We start from the raw sequence: 15,581 nt of genomic DNA, 5'->3' as shown, positions 1-15,581 counted from the left end.
ACAACGGGCTGACACCCGGTATCATAACGGGCTGACACCCGGTATCACAGCGGGCTGACAGCCGGTATCACAACGGGCTGACACCCGGTATCACAGCGGAATGACCCCCGAGCTGTAGCGCTGCGCCGCCCGCAGTCCCGGTGCTGAGCTTGGCGCTGCCGGCAGGGGGCGCTGTAGCGACAGGGCAGAGGGCGGCGTGGCGGCTGCGGCGCATGCGCTCGGAGGGCGGCGGCGGTAGCGGGCCGCAGCGAGCGGGGCCCACGGCGCCTCAGCCGCCGCCCCGTCAGCGCCCGGAGCACGGCCCGGAGCAGGGCACGGAGCACGGCCCCTCCCGCGCCCGATGTGATGGCCGCCCGGGCGGGGGGGTGAGCGGCGAGCCGAGCGGCGGCCTCGCATGACGAGCGGGCGGCGAAGAGACCAGCGCGGCCCGGCCCGGCCCTGACGGGCGGCGGCGGCTTCTCGTTCCCCCTCAGCGCCCCCTCCTCGGCCCGGGCGCTGCGGGCGGTCCCGATGCGCAGGGCCGGTATCCGCCATGCAGCCGCCGCCGCAGCCCTACGAGTTGTTCGGCGAGGAGAACGGCCCGAAATGGCGGGGGCTCTTCGTGCCCGCCCTGCGCAAGGTCAGTGCGGGGGGCGATCCCGGCGGGGCTGCCCGGGGCCGAGCGGACCGACAGCACCGAGCGAACGGGGCCGTCCTGAGCCGGGCTCCTTCCTGACACTGAGTTAAAGGGAGCGCGTGAGGAGCGCGGCTTCCTACACACTAAATGGAACGGCTTCGTGCTGAAACAGCGGTGATTTGTGATGGATGTTACAGGGGAATCCTTCACCCGGAGGGCCGTGAGGCACCGGCTGTGGCTGCCCCATCCCTGGAGGTGCCCGGAGCCATTGACGGGCTGTGGGCAGCTGAGCTGGGGGTGCCCAGCACACGGCGGGGGTTTGGGGCCTCCCGACCCAAAGCACTCAGAGGCTCCTGCTGTAGGTCAGGCAGTCGGTGCTGAGCAGTGCTGTGCGGTGCTGTGTTACTGTGCAGTGCTGTGCAGTTGGGTGCCCGCAGTTAAAGCACCCCACGTCACCCTGTCACAAGGCACCACCACCATCCCGGCCGAGCTGGGGCTGTGGCAGTTTGACCCCGGCCGGTCTCATTAAACCTAAAAGGCGTTTTTAGTTGTGAAACAAGCACTGTGTAGAAGCCAGAGAATTGACGCTGCTCCTAGCAGTGCTGACCACTTCTGTACCTTTGATTTGGGTCTGAAAGAAACAGAGCAGGGGCTCCATTCTATGAGCTTTCTTTCTAACCTGAGAAAATCAGTTTTCAACCCCAGTGTCTGCTTGTTAAAATGTACAGTTGCTTATAGGTGTCATTTCTCCTCCTGGGAAAGCTCCTCGTCAGCCGCACCCACCCTTTAGCATGAAGCAATCCCACCGTAAGGTGCGTTTCTTTGCTGAACGTGTGGTATCAGTGAGTCAAAACAAAGCAGGCTCATCATTCTGGCTGCTGCAGGCTGTGCTGGAGGTGCTGCCAGCTGGGAAACCCTGCCTGAAAGATGGGATGCTCTGATACAAACAGTGGGAGGGGGGAGGTTGGCTTTAAACCAGAACGTGTTAGAAATTCATGGTGTATTGCTTTGTTTACATCTGGTTCTTGGGTAAAGGAAGCATTGTTGTTATTGGTGGGATGGCTGGAAGCTGTTCTGCAGAAATCCCACTGTGCATCAAAGGAACAGGTTGGTACCTGATGGTACAAAGATGCTCAGAGGCTGCAGCACCTCCACTGCAAAGACAGGCTGAGGGAGCTGGGCTTGTTCAGCATGGAGAAGAGAAGGCTGCAGGGTGACCTCAGTGCAGCCTGCCAGGACCTAAAGGGAGCCTACAGACAGGAGGGGAGTCAACTCTTCGAGAGGGCAGATAACAGCAGGACAAGGGGAAATGGATTGAAGTTGAAGGAGGGAAGATTTAGGTTGGATGTCAGGGGGAAGTTCTTTACTGTGAGAGTGGTGAGGTGCTGGAACAGCTGCCCAGAGAGGCTGTGGATGCCCCGTCCATCCCTGGAGGTGTTCAAGGCCAGGTTGGATGGGGCCCTGGGCAGCCTGGGCTGGTATCAATGTGGAGGTTGGTGACCCTGCCTGTGGTGGGGGGTTGGAGCTTTGTGATCCTTGAGGTCCCTTCCAACCCCAGCCATTCTGTTATCGTTAGGTGGTGAAAGAGTGATGAAAGAGTGCTAAGTCGTGTGAGCTCGAGGCTGTCTTCTTAGGGGAAAAAAACAGAACTAAGCAGCAAGACATGATTACAAAAAGATACATCTTTAGTGTGTTCAGATCACCGTATTGTTAGCAGAATTGCCTTGGAACCTAGATGTGGTGGAATTGTTAAGGTAGTTCTGTGTATTTATGCTCTTCCAGCTGGGAGGTTTACAAGCACCAGGTCTCTATGCACTGCTGGCCATGGAGCCTTCTTTAGCAGCAGGCTTATTTCTGCTCCTCTTGTCTTCCTCTCAGTGGTTGGGTATCTCTGTAGGTTGGTTTTGGTCCCGTGTTTCTGAATAAGCTGATTTCTGTTGTTGCAGAAATATTCTCTATCATAAATGAGGAGCCAAATGGGCTGGTTCCTTTTGCTTAAATCCTATTTTTTTTCATGTTTTTTTTCTGTGTGTTTTTTTCCCCAGCTGTTGCGCTGCTGAGCTTAACTACGGCTTCTAGACTTTGCAGTTGGCAAACGGTGGGAGGAGAAATTTCTCAGGCACTGGCACAGCATGAAGGTGGTTCTTGGAGCTGAGGTGTTTAAAGAAGTAGAAGGAGCAGCACGGTTTTCTTTGGCAGCAATTAGAAAACGCTTCCTACAAATTAAAAACCACAAGTTGTTTGCTGCCGGGAGGAGGGTGTGAAGGGCTGAGCCTGGTTTGCTTGGGGTTTGTCTCAACTTAAGGCATTTTATAAGGGTGAATAAAATCCAGATGTTTAATTTTAAGATGCAAACAAGTGTTTGTGTACGTATGAACTTTACATGTGTTTCTGCTTGACCCTTTGCATTAAAGGGCACAGTCAGCACCTGCCTGCACTTCCCATGGGACGTCCTCCCCTGCAGCTCTGTCCTTCTCCAGCTGCACTACCCATCAGCAGTCAGGTAGCTGAGGATGAAAAGGTTTGTGTTCATGCTAAAGTGGTGCTGTAGGGTGGCAGTTCAGTGAGCCCTCCCTGTGCATAGGGCAGCTGGATGGTGATCTGCATCCCAGAGGCTTTTTGTAGCACAGTAACTGTGTTATGTATCTTATTTTGTTAACCAGGCATTGAATGGTTGCAGTGTAAAAGCTGAAATCCTGCAATCAGAGAGTTGCAGAATGGGTGGGTTGGAAGGGACCCTAAAGCCACCCTTGCCATGGGCTGGGTGCCCCCAGCTCAGCTGTCCAGGGCCCGTCTGCGGCCTCAGGCACCTCTAGGGTTGGAGCACCCACAGCTGTGGGCAGTGCTGGGGCTTCACCACCCTCTGAGTGAAGACTTTCCCCTTAACATCTGAGCGATCTGGCATTCCAGGCTGCAAGCATACACTGCCAGCTCACATCCAGCTTCTCATCCACCAGAACCCTCCAGTCCTTCCCAGCAGTGTAGCTCTCAGTGTTCTTCTCCTGGTCTGTACACACAGCTGGGGCTGCCGTGACCCAGGTGTGGCACCTTGCTCTTGGCCTTGTCAAACATTGTGAGGTTCTCGTGGGCCCACTTCTCAAGCCTGTCCAGGTCCCTCTGGCTGCGTTCCTTCCTTCCGTCGTGTCACTGCACAGTTGGGTGTCATCATAGAATCACAAAATGGCCTGGGTTGCAAAGGCCCACAGTGCTCATCCAGCTCCAACCCCCTGCTGTTTGCAGGGTCACCAACCAGCAGCCCAGGCTGCCCAGAGCCACATCCAGCCTGGCTTTTCCACAGAGCAGCCCAGCCTTCAAATGCATCTTTCTCTGCTATAGAGGAGGTAAAGCTGTGGTGCTGGGCCGTATCTCAGGCCTCGCAGAGGAGCAGGTGGATGACATCAGCTGCCCTTTGTCCACCAATGCTGTCACTCCATCATAGAAAGCCACCAGCTGGGTCAGGGTCAATTGCAAGTGGATTGTTTATTAAGCTGTGTTTTGTTTAAGAGCCTACTTCACACTGCTCCTCTATCAGCATTTGCTACAGTTTGATTTGAGGAAGATCAGCCGTCTGGAAAGCGCTGTGCTGGAAATAAAGTCAGGAATTGGTGCAGCTATTCCAGGGGAGTTGGTGCTGTGTTTTTCTTTGGGATGTCTCTTCAGGTCTTGAAATCTTTGTGCTTCTTTGAGAGGGTTGATACCAGCAGGACAAGGGGAAATGGATTGAAGTTGAAGGAGGGAAGGTTTAGGTTGGATGTCAGGGGTAAGTTCCTTACTGTGAGAGCGGTGAGGTGCTGGAACAGCTGCCCAGAGAGGCTGTGGATGCCCCGTCCATCCCTGGAGGTGTTCAAGGCCAGGTTGGATGGGGCCCTGGGCAGCCTGGGCTGGTATCAATGTGGAGGTTGGTGGCCCTGCCTGTGGTGGGGGGTTGGAGCTTCGTGATCCTTGAGGTCCCTTCCAACATGGGCCATTCTGTGGTTCTGTGAGCACTAAAAGTGTCATCATGTAGAATGTAATGAGAGAGGTGGGATGCTGTCGTGTGCAGAAATAAGGAAGCAGGTCTTTGCTGGTATCTGCTGTGCAGTGACTCCATAGACACATCCTGGGTTAGGCTGTTTTTCAGGCTTTGTTTATTTTCTGAGCAGTATCTTGTTTTGCACGTGTTCTTACTGTGGAACAACTGGAGCTTTCCGAATGTGTTTTTACTACCAAAACATGTGTGTTACGTAAAGATCTATTGAGTCAGTACAGCCAAACCGCGGGGTTGTCCCAGTGGTGCAGCTCAGAAGGAAGCCTCTTGCAGGCCTGACTTTCTTTTTCTCTCAATTAGTTGCTGTTGCAGGTACAGCACTTGGGCCCTTGATTTTATACTACACAATTTCTCCGAGTCCAGGTGTTGTCGAGGCTCAGACTTTGTGCCATAGCTCCCGTGGGTCAGAATGGAGCTGACAGGCTGGTTCTCAAGAGCTGTTTGGTGCAACGTGTTGTGCTCTTAAGTATTTTGGCCCTTAAAGGAAGCAGCTACATGTCAGATCCAGATGGATTCCTGTGTTAGCTGTGGTGTGTCATTCCATGCCAGCTAATGGTGTGCTCAGAGCCTGAGATCACTGTATGTGCCTCCTGTAAGAAACACCCTCAGTCATTCCTCCTGTGTTCTGTGTTTTATCAGACACCCTCTCCCTGTTTTTTCACATCTTTCAGTCAGAGTTTAGTTGAATTCTGTGTAGAGCAAATGTCCTGCCCTTGATGCAGCAGCATCTGCTTTGTGTAGCGAGTGCATGGTGTTCATAACTTGCTCTGTTTTGTCCATGTCTCACTATGAAATCATTTTCTCTCAGTCAGGGTGTGTAGAGCACAACTACTCATACAGCCAGGGACTGCTGCACTGATGATCCCTTGTGGTGTCATTTCAAGTGCAAGGCCTCAGGGAGTTGTCTCAGGAAGGCAAACGGGGCTGCAGGATTTAGGTTTGTGTTCACTGAGTGCAACTGAGATCTCTGTGGAGCTGGAGGAGGGCTGAGTGCTCTGCTTGTCCTCCTGACTTCTAGGTACTCATGCACTCCTCATAATGCTGAGGGAAATACTCCGGGTGCTGAGGGGCATCTCAGGGAGCTCCTTCTCATGGCTGCAGCTTGTTTCCTAGTTGGTTTCTAATGCTGGAGCAGTGCTCTTCAGAGACAAGCGAGGCAGGACCTTAACTTGGCACTTCCTGGTGCTCCATTGTTCTGTGAGTTCAGCTCTCCTGTTCAGGAAGAACGTGAAAAGTTCCTGTATTATTGAAAACCTGCAGGCTTAACTAAGTGTTTTCATGGAGTGGTTTTGGCTTTCTGATGGCTGCTTTTTACTTCCACTAGTACCTGATCATGCAGATGCTTCATCTGCAGAGCAGGGCTGCCAGTGCGGAGTCCAACCCTCACAGTTAGGTGGGAGCATCTGTCCTGGGGTGTAGCATGAGGGCTGTGCTCTCAGCACCCTGCCTGCTGCCTTGGTTACCTGCTCCAACATAACCAGCCCTGCTGCTTTGTTTGTCTTGTTCTTCAAACCACGTGCAGGATGTCAGTGTGGGTATGTAAGGTGACTGTTTTGAGGCAATTCACGTATAATTTGTCTGGGGGAAGGTAGGGAATTTCCCTGGACAGTGTTATTTATGAGTGTGTTGGCTATAGTTTAAGGTCTAGTTAGTGCTTTCCTGACTGAGGCTGCCAGGGAAAGCTGAGTGTATAGGTTGACTCTGGAGGGTGGGTTTTCTTCTTTTATTGGGTAAGGTAGTTGTTGGGTCCAAGTGATTTGTAGTGGGAGAACAATTAGGGGCCAGGTGAGTTGCTGCAGCCCTCTGGCTTTTGTGGGTGGGTGCTGCAGCCTCCTGCTATAGTTGTGTGCTCCAGATCTGCCTTGGAAATGAAAGCAGCAATTCAGCTCCATGAAGTGAGAGAAATGCATTATCCTGCTGGGCAATAAAGGGAAGTGGTCGTCCACATGTGTCACACCATACTTGTCAGTCAGGAGGATTGGATTCTGATACATGCTTTTCTTTAGGTCTCCTGCACTGCAGTATGAGTTTGATACCTCCCATTCTCATGCCCCAGATGGAGTTTCATGCTTAATTAGTTTTCTGGTTCTCAGGCATCTCCAAGCCTTTGTCCATGTTGTTCCAGCCCTTGTCCATGTTGTGGCCATGGCTTTTCATTGCCACAATTTTAAGAGCACCTTCATTCATTGCCCTGCTAGACTGTTCACTTCTCCTTTCCTGGTTTTCCTGCAGTGCATTTGGGCTCCTCTGTTCACAGATCACCCAGTACTTGTTATCAGGGTTAGGAATAATTGCGTGCTGCTCATTCTGTGAGCAAATAACTGGAATTACAGCAATGGCTTTCTCTGCATCTTCAGCAGAAATCTGCCTTGGCTTGGAACTTCCTCGCAGCCATAAAGGGTAAACAGTTTTCAATTGAAAAGAAGTGTCAAAAAAGACTAATTTTTACAACTTCTTTGGGACAGGTTCAGCAACAGGTGCACCCCAACCTTTCAGCAAAGGAAGATTCCCTCTACTACATTGAGGAGTTGATACTTCAGCTGCTAAACAAGCTATGCATCGCCCAGCCACGCACAGTCCAAGATGTGGAGGTAAGATGAGCTACAGGAAAAACAAGTGCTTGCTTCTAGGATCACTGGGAGGAACAAAGGTATTGTGAGCAGTGCAGCCTGAAGTTGAAGCAGAGTGTATCTGAAGAGCAGAGCTTAGCAATGCTGTTTTTCTAAACGATTAAACAGTATTCAGGTTTCATAAAGCAAGTTTAATTGGATATTAATTTTCTTATGCCATATATCAGCATGGAAATGGTGGGAATTTTTGCTTTCAGCCTTGTTTTTAAAAATGCAGAGTACTTTGGGGGATTTTCTGCTGCTTGAGTACATTTGGACTTAAGAGTGAAAGGATGTTGTAATTTCTTTCCCACTCTTTGACATTAATATGCAGGAAAAGAAAATGCTGTAATGAAAGGTTAGGCCTGGGCTGTGAACTGAGGGGTAGAGTTGTGTGTTCCTGGAACTCACTGAGGCTCGTGTAATATTGCAGCTGTCTGCTTTTGTGTCATCGGTTAAAAATGAGAGCTCTCATGGAGTGTGCAGTGTAGCGGGAGAAGGTGCTCTCGTGTAGCTGTGATCCATTATGGCTTTGCAGAGCATTAATTTTGCATCAGTCTGCATGTCAAGGATTTTCAGCCTCAGGCACAATGAAGTCCTCACCCCGTGTGCTATATGTTCCTCATGGAAATAAACCTTTGTGAAATTATTACCTGAGGAGATCTGTATCCTTACTGGATGCAATAATTGCCCTTTATTCAACTTGATTCATTAATATTGGTTTATGATTAATGTATTTCATAATACTGATGCATAAAGATTATAGTGTGGCTAAGTAAAACTTAATAGTCCCCTAATAGCTCTCAGGATTGTTACTGCTTTGAGTGTGGATTAGATGTGAAGCTGAGTTCTGTGTTCATTCTCCAGCTGCCGGAGATCAAACCCTTCACTAGGCAGGACAGTTTGAGAGGGCACTGGTTATTATATACACCGACTCCATCATTTTCTGCTTCTGAGTTAAGGGATGACTGAGTACTCTGTGTGCATCTGAGTTATTTTTCCTTAGTTATATGTGTGCTCCATGAACTGCTGTGTGCAGGAGAGCTCACAGCCCTGTGAGGAAACTGGCAGCACTCTGAGCTGTGGTTATGGATATTGCAGCAGATGCTAAATCCTGTGTGTTGTGTTTTAATCATACCTGGCAGTTTAAAGCTGCAAATTATAAGACATTATTACACTTGGCACTGTAACAGTTCTTTAGTATAAAAACACAGCTCTGTCTAAGTAGTGGTAAAATATTCCCCAGGACCTTATTGTTGAGTATGTCAGTAAATTCAGACCCTTTCTGAGCGGGGAAAGTAGAATTGAGTGCTTTGTTATGGTTTAGTGGTGAGATTGCTGACCAGCAGCCATCTGAGAGCTGCAGGTGAAGGCTGGCTCTGCTCCTCTGCTGTTTTAAGCTTAAGAGATGACAGTCTCTAAATTTTATCGTGCAGCTGTTCACATAACAGCCTGGAGTTGCGGGAACTATTTGTGCACAATACTAAACCTAAGCATTTGCAAGATGGAGGTCAAAAATCCCAAAGTATAAACATTTTATAAATAGTAAAAGCCTTTCAAATGATCCCCAACAAAACACTGGCAAAATCCTGGAGCAGGTGATACGTGACTTGTTAAAGGGCATCCGAATTCCACGTTGTGCCTGTTTACACGTGCTTTCCTGGTAGCTTTTCAAGGGAAGCTCACACCAGTGAGAGCAGCCTGCAGTGTCAGGCTGCTGCCCAGAAAAGGTTGCAGCGTGTTCACCTGGCACAGACAGCTGGCACAGAGAGCTGCCTGTTGGATGGCCATGGCAGGTGCTAGAAAGCTGCCTCTAGGGAGACCTCAGGCCTCCTCTTCCATTTCAGAGTGTGTGTAGCAGTACAGTAGCGAGCTGTGCAACAGCTTTTGGGGTGTAAAATCAGGTAATCTGCTGCAAACAGAATGTAGTTGCAGCATCCTGGAAAACAACTCGCTTGTCTTTTGTGTTTGTTATGTGCTGGCTATTTAGCTTAGAGAAAATCTGTTCTAGAGTTGCTTAAGAAGCAGCCATCAGAATTTGGATTAGATTAATTCTCCCAGTAGTTCGCTCCCAGCATATAGGGCTGCTGCTGCAGCAGGAAGCCTGGAGAGCTTGTGGAGAGCAGGATGGAGTTTTGCATGTGTTAGCCTGGGATTGCTAACATGTGGGACTGCAGCCCAAAGCATCTGGTTCTCTTATGGAGGCGTCATCCCACCTGTTCTTATGCAGGTGGGGAGATGTTAATGTATATAAAATCTGTATAAAAAATGGCCTGAAATTGCAAAGTGCAGCAGGGAAGGTGCAGGCTAGCAGAGCACAAAGTGCTCCTTCATCCTTCATCAACTCACAGAATCAAAGAATGGCCTGGGTTGGAAGGGACCTCAAGGATCACGAAGCTCCAATCCCCCTGCTACAGGCAGGGCCACCAACCTCCCCATTTCATACCAGCCCAGGTTGCCCAGGGCCCCATCCAACCTGGCCTTCAAAACCTCCAGGGATGTGGCACAGCTGGAAGATCTGTGCTTGCTTTTCTTTTCTGCCCTGAACTTCACCTGATATAGTGCAAGTTGCATCCTTTTATGAAATAGGAACAGTAACAACTTGTTTTCTTCATTTAAGTTGTGAGCTGTTCAGTAATTCCTGATGTTTATATTTTGATCTCAACTGCAGTTTCTTGCAGTTCATGTGATCTAAAGATCATAGAGCAGGAGCTGTTGTAGGAGATGGGAAGTTCCTCGTGCTTGGGGCGGGAAGGTTGGTTGGGGTTACTGCACACAGCTGTCTTAGGTGAGGAGATAACAGTTAGTAAAACGTATTCCAAACACTGCAGAGGAGGATAATTATCCATAGTGCAGGGGAAGCAATTTGTTGTTTTGTTTTTTAAACTTCTCTTTGATTAATGTGGTTAATCTGAGTGTGTCGGTGTTTGGACAGGAGCGCGTTCAGAAGACGTTTCCTCATCCCATAGACAAATGGGCCATTGCCGATGCGCAGTCAGCTATAGAGAAACGGAAAAGAAGAAACCCTCTCCTGCTGCCTGTGGACAAAATACACCCCTTATTAAAGGTACTTAATGCAGCGGTTGGTGACTGCTGCTTCTGCACCTCACACACCCCAACTGTTCTGCTGCCCTCCAGCATAACTTTTAGAATAGTTGCTGAATTTGTGTTGTTAGGTAAGTTTCTTGTATTGGAAGAAAGAGTAAATAGTCATCTTAGGGTAGGACAGATGCATTGTAGTGTGTAACAAATTTAGATCCCTGAGTTCATCTACTGTGTTACTCTACTTTGAAACATGACTCTGTTTGGGTTTTATTTATGTTAAAAACTAACTCAAATGCCTTACCCACTTCAGTAGTTTTGATGGTTCTATTTGTTTCAGAATGCTGCAGAAACCAAAACAGGAGGGAACAAGTAGATCCTGTTCCCTGTGTGCTGTAGACCAAGAAGTGTATCACTGTCCTTTCAGTTAGTGTTAAATATCACTGATACCTTCGTTTTAAAATCTGTAAATGTGTGGTGATGTTACAGAAGAACAGACACAGGCATTATTGTTGCCATGAGCAGCGTGACCAGCTCAGTTTTCAGGTGTCAGTTATAACAGATGTAGAGCTTCTTACTTGCAGTCAAGGTTTCGTGCCACCTAGTATCTATTCATGCTGTGCCCATGGAGACCTTTTGGTTTTTTAATGATGAATCAGCACTCTGATTTTCTTAGGCCAGTGTTGAAACGCTTTCAGGTCTGTACTGAATCAGCGGATTGATGCTGATTCAAACATTGCGCTTCTTTTTTTTGTATTTCTGTTTTTGTTTCTGGTTCATAGCCCCAAAGATGTTTCTTTCCAGTGGTGCATGTGCCAGAGTTTCCAGCTGCATTGAGAAAATGTGATTTGGGCACTTTTCAGGCACAGTTCCTGTGCTCTGGCACATGGTGTCTCAGTTTGTGACAGTTAATGAGATAGGAAGAGAAGTTAGGAAAGTTAACAGCATTTTGGAAGACCTCTGGACAACACTGGCTTCCTTTCATGTATTCTGTGTTAGAAGTGTGTGGATGTAGGTACAGAAGCCACCTGTTTTTTTTAATAGAACTTACATCCAGTATAGAAGTTCCTCCAGTCAGGATACAGCAAATAGCACAAGGAAGTGTTTGCAAACATTTACTTTGAGGCTGTTGGTCAAATTTCCTTTTGATATCCTTTGCCCCTATCATATTGCTGTGAATTATCAATGCTGACTAGATCAGTGTTGGTAGAAAACCAGATGCGTTCATGTCATTCCAAATCAATAGCATTTTTCCTCTTCTTTTCAATTTGCAGGAGGTCCTAGGTTATAAAGTAGATTATCACGTCTCTCTCTATATTGTGGCTGTCTTAGAATACATCTCAGCTGACATTTTAAAGCTGGCTGGAAACTACGTTTTCAATATACGACACTTTGAGATCTCCCAGCAGGACATTAAAGTATCCATGTGTGCTGATAAGGTAAGGAGGGGCACTAGAATAGTCCTCTGGACAGGCAGGTCTTTTTAGGGGGTATGTTTGAAGTGACATAGGAGGGGAGTCTCAAATGCAGAAGCATTGCTCTTTATTAGTGCCAGAACTGTCTCATTAAAGACTTTACCTTAACTTGAGCCTGCTTTGGATCAGCAGTACTGCTTATAAATAAATATGAGGACAGAAAAAGTTGTCTTCTGTTTCTCAGCTGTTACTGTCCTCATGATGTCACCTAGTCATGACAACTGTCTCCTTCTTTGTAATAGAGAAAAGATCTTCAGTTTTCCATTTTTATTAACATGAGAAACGTTGTTGAATTTTCTCTTTCACGGGAGGGTTTTGTCCAAACCTCGGCAGTACGCCTTGGTTTCAGAATTGGTTCTGCATGAATTGTAACTTTTGTTTTCTAGGTTGTACGAACTTATAAAGGGAAAAATGGCTTTGGCAACTGTTCCAGCTTTCTGCTGCCAAGGTTCAAATATTATTCCCTTGTGAAAGTGATCACAGAAAGTATTGTATTAAAAACTCAAAGGATTTCTCTGAACACATTGAAATGGCTGAGCTTGAGCCAAGTGTTGGAATCAGGCTTGCATGTAATTTTTTAACATTTCTTTTCTAGGTTTTGATGGATATGTTTGATCAGGATGACATTGGCTTGGTTTCTCTCTGTGAAGATGAACCCTCTTCTTCTGGGGAGCTCAATTATTATGACCTAGTGAGAAACGAAATTGCAGAAGAAAGGCAATATCTCCGGGAGCTGAATCTGATAATTAAAGTATTTCGGGAAGCTTTCCTCTCTAACAGAAAGTTGTTCACGCCCAATGTAAGTCCTTTAGTAGGTTATTGATATGTAATGCTAGTTTCTCCATTAGTAGCTGTGACCTACTGATTTTACATTCACCACATTGGAGGTAAAATTGAATGTGATTTATTGTATGTCAGCGCGTAACAACTGTTGACTGTATGTGAAATGAAAGGAGGAAATCACCACCAGTAGTAGGCAGAGTGCTGACCTCACAGTGAAGCTTGATGGATGAGATTTCTGGTCAGATGCCAGAGATGGCTGGTGCCTCCTGGTCATGTAGGTAATACACTTCTGCTTAACACAGAAATTGTCTATGTGTACAGGGAATGCAGATGGATTGTGAATGGAAAGGATGGTGAATCCTTTCGTGGGAGAGAAGAGAAGGGGACCAGGACAGGATCTCTAGATGGTTCCAAAAGACTTATAAGAACTGGCAGCAGCAGATATTCCCACTGCTGCTGAGTGTGGAGGTCCCTGAGTAGCTGATAGGACATTGGAGTATTATGCAGATCTGGGTACAGAATTCAAATGGAAAACCTAGAAGGAGAAGAGTGTGATGATTTGGAGCTGAGGAGTCTTTTGTTACTGGGGAATGGGTATGAAAGACTTGGATTGCTTGTTTCCCTGAATAGCTTGCCGTGGTACAGGGCTAGCAGGGGGTCAGATTTAGCTGCACGGTTAGGATAAGTGCAGAGCAGAGTTTTGAGAAGTATGTTTCAGAGGGGTCACAAGAAGAAATGCAAGTTGATCTGTAGCTGGGTGTGTTAGTGGGGTGTGAATATGAAGTCTAAAAGTGGGGTTGGGAAAGGAAACAGGCAGCTCCTCTGTACCCAGGTAGTATTCTGCTGATGTAGCCAAGTAACTGCTTTAGTTTTACCTGTGGTTTTGAGGCTCTGACCTTGGAGCAACTTTAAATTGCCTCCTTCCTGTTGTGTTCCAAGAGAAGAACCAACGGAGGGGAAAACAGCAGCTGCAAATTGTGGCTGAGGACAGTTCTGTCCAAAGCACTGAACAGACTGTACCAGGACTGCTGCTGCTCCTGGGAAGGGTGTTCTGCTTTCTTTTGCTGAGGTGAGAATTGTGCAAAGCTGGATGTACCCAGACGAGCCTGCAGGCTGGGGAGGCCACGTAATTTAACTTTCTTCCTGTCTCCTCTCCACTTCCCTCTTGGTTCAGGCTTCTTGAAAAAGGCTCTGGTATTTACAGAAGCAAGATAAATGATTCTAAACGCTACTAAGATACATTTTGTGTTTGCAGGATATTGATGTGGTGTTCAGCAACATTTCAGATATTCATGAGTTGACAGTGAAGCTTTTGGGACTGATTGAGGATACTGTTGAAATGACTGATGAGAGCAGTCCTCATCCTCTGGCTGGCAGCTGCTTTGAGGATCTTGCTGAGGTAAAGCTTTTGTTTTGTTTTGCTTTTCATGTTTTCGTTTGGGGTTTGTTAGTTTCTTTTTAATCCCATAGTTTTGTTCCTTAAGTAAATATTTGGTCACGGCTCACGTCTCCAATAAATGCATGAGTGGTGATTCTTTTAATAAGTTTAGAATAGAGGCCTTCCCTAGCTGTTCTTTAATAGGTAAACTAAGATGTGTTTTCACCTGTCACAGAAACTGTATCCAGCAGGTAAGCACAAACCTGAAATCTTGATTTGGAGTGGGAGTGAATTGTTACAGTTCTGTAGGGATGTGGATTTGAAAAGCCTCTGCCTGGGATTGCTTACTGGGAGGTGGTGGTGCATTCATTTCTGTAGGCTTTGGTGTCAGGCCCAGTGCTACCCAGACACTGCAGCAGATATTTTGGGATGAGATGTTCTGACCTGAAAGAGAGAAAGATGAACCACGTAGCAAACATGAAGTTCGTGGTTTTATATTAAAAGTACTGTGTTAAGTAAACTAGAACCTTCTCCATTTCACTTGGGTATGTCTTATTAAGTATGGAGTGTTTCTTATTAAGATAATTATGTAGGTCTAATTTTTGAAATTGGAGGGATGGATGAACCCACCGGTACCTTTGGAAAATAATTACTTTATTGAGTATGAAGAATACACGTCCTTCAGCCAATGTGCTGTTCCTTAGGAATACTCCTTAGAGCTGAAGTTTCGCTGGCTTTAGTTAGCCACTCATGTAATGTCACTTAGGAAGTCCAGTGGAATAGGTCTTAGATCTTGAGATGTTAAAGTCTATTCGCTTGTACAATGATAAGCATTTGAACAACAAAGTGAAGTAGCTGTTCTATTGAAAAAAGACTTAACATTTGGACAAATGCAGCACAATGCTGGAGAACATACGCATCTGTTTATTGCAGAAGCTGCTTTCAGGCAGTCTGTGCTTCATGGGAAACATCTTTGCAAGTCAAAATGCGGCTTGCTGCTCATTAACTGCTTCTGCTTTACTAGGCAATGAAGAATGTTATTTGTCACTTGCTTTTTATGCAGTTGATAAGTTTGAATTTAATAGTTCAATTAATACAGAAGAAGATCTACTTGACAACTGCACTGTTCATTTGATGATCTCACATGTTATGATCATCTTTCTGTGAACATGTGTCAAAGGGATCTTTAAGAGATTTGAAAGTGTGGTGTTTACTTGCCTGTCTCACTGCCAGGCTCCTTCTCTTACTGTTGCCATTGTAAAGGTCCTTCGGCTTATCTGGAAGGATAATTAAAAACAAACAGCCCTTGCAAGCTGGAATTTTCCTGCTTTGTCTGTTTTTCTGCATCAGTCCTCTGGAAGGTTTCAGCATAAATATTTTGGTGTTTCTGAGACAAGGAGGTTTGGGGAAAACAAAAGCTTTCCCTGGTGTGAAAGAAACATGAAAGCATGATGCCTGACACGTGAGTGGTGATGGATATTTGCTGATGTGGTGGTAAAATTGTTCTGTTTTGTTGTGTTTGTTTTGTCTTGAAACTAACTTTCACAGTCCTGGGTACCACAGTTCTTTGTTATTGCCTCAGATAATCTCATGAGTGGTGTTCAGTTGGTGATGGAATGTCAGGACTGAGGGCTGTGTGTCTTTCTGCCTC

The 15,581-nt window shown here is 46.9% G+C and overlaps 1 protein-coding gene across 2 annotated transcripts in view; it reads left to right on the top strand.

The window, feature by feature from the left end:
* The first annotated feature begins 212 nt into the window (after positions 1-212).
* Positions 213-15,581, top strand: part of SOS2 (SOS Ras/Rho guanine nucleotide exchange factor 2) — a 44,123-nt gene continuing 28,754 nt past the window's right edge. The window contains exons 1-6 of one of the 2 annotated variants that reach the window (XM_015865945.3): positions 213-619; positions 7,109-7,234; positions 10,188-10,319; positions 11,569-11,733; positions 12,365-12,568; positions 13,808-13,951. In XM_015865945.3, coding sequence (XP_015721431.2) covers positions 533-619; positions 7,109-7,234; positions 10,188-10,319; positions 11,569-11,733; positions 12,365-12,568; positions 13,808-13,951 — 858 coding nt within the window. In that variant the 5' untranslated portion in view covers positions 213-532. The remainder of the gene's footprint in view (positions 620-7,108; positions 7,235-10,187; positions 10,320-11,568; positions 11,734-12,364; positions 12,569-13,807; positions 13,952-15,581) is intronic. The other variant, XM_015865946.3, reaches the window with a different exon arrangement.

Source organism: Coturnix japonica, chromosome 5, assembly GCF_054131305.1.
Source record: "Coturnix japonica strain WE chromosome 5, WE-NBRP24, whole genome shotgun sequence".
Classification (NCBI taxonomy): Eukaryota; Metazoa; Chordata; class Aves; order Galliformes; family Phasianidae; genus Coturnix; species Coturnix japonica.
This window is presented reverse-complemented; position numbering and strand designations above follow the sequence as displayed.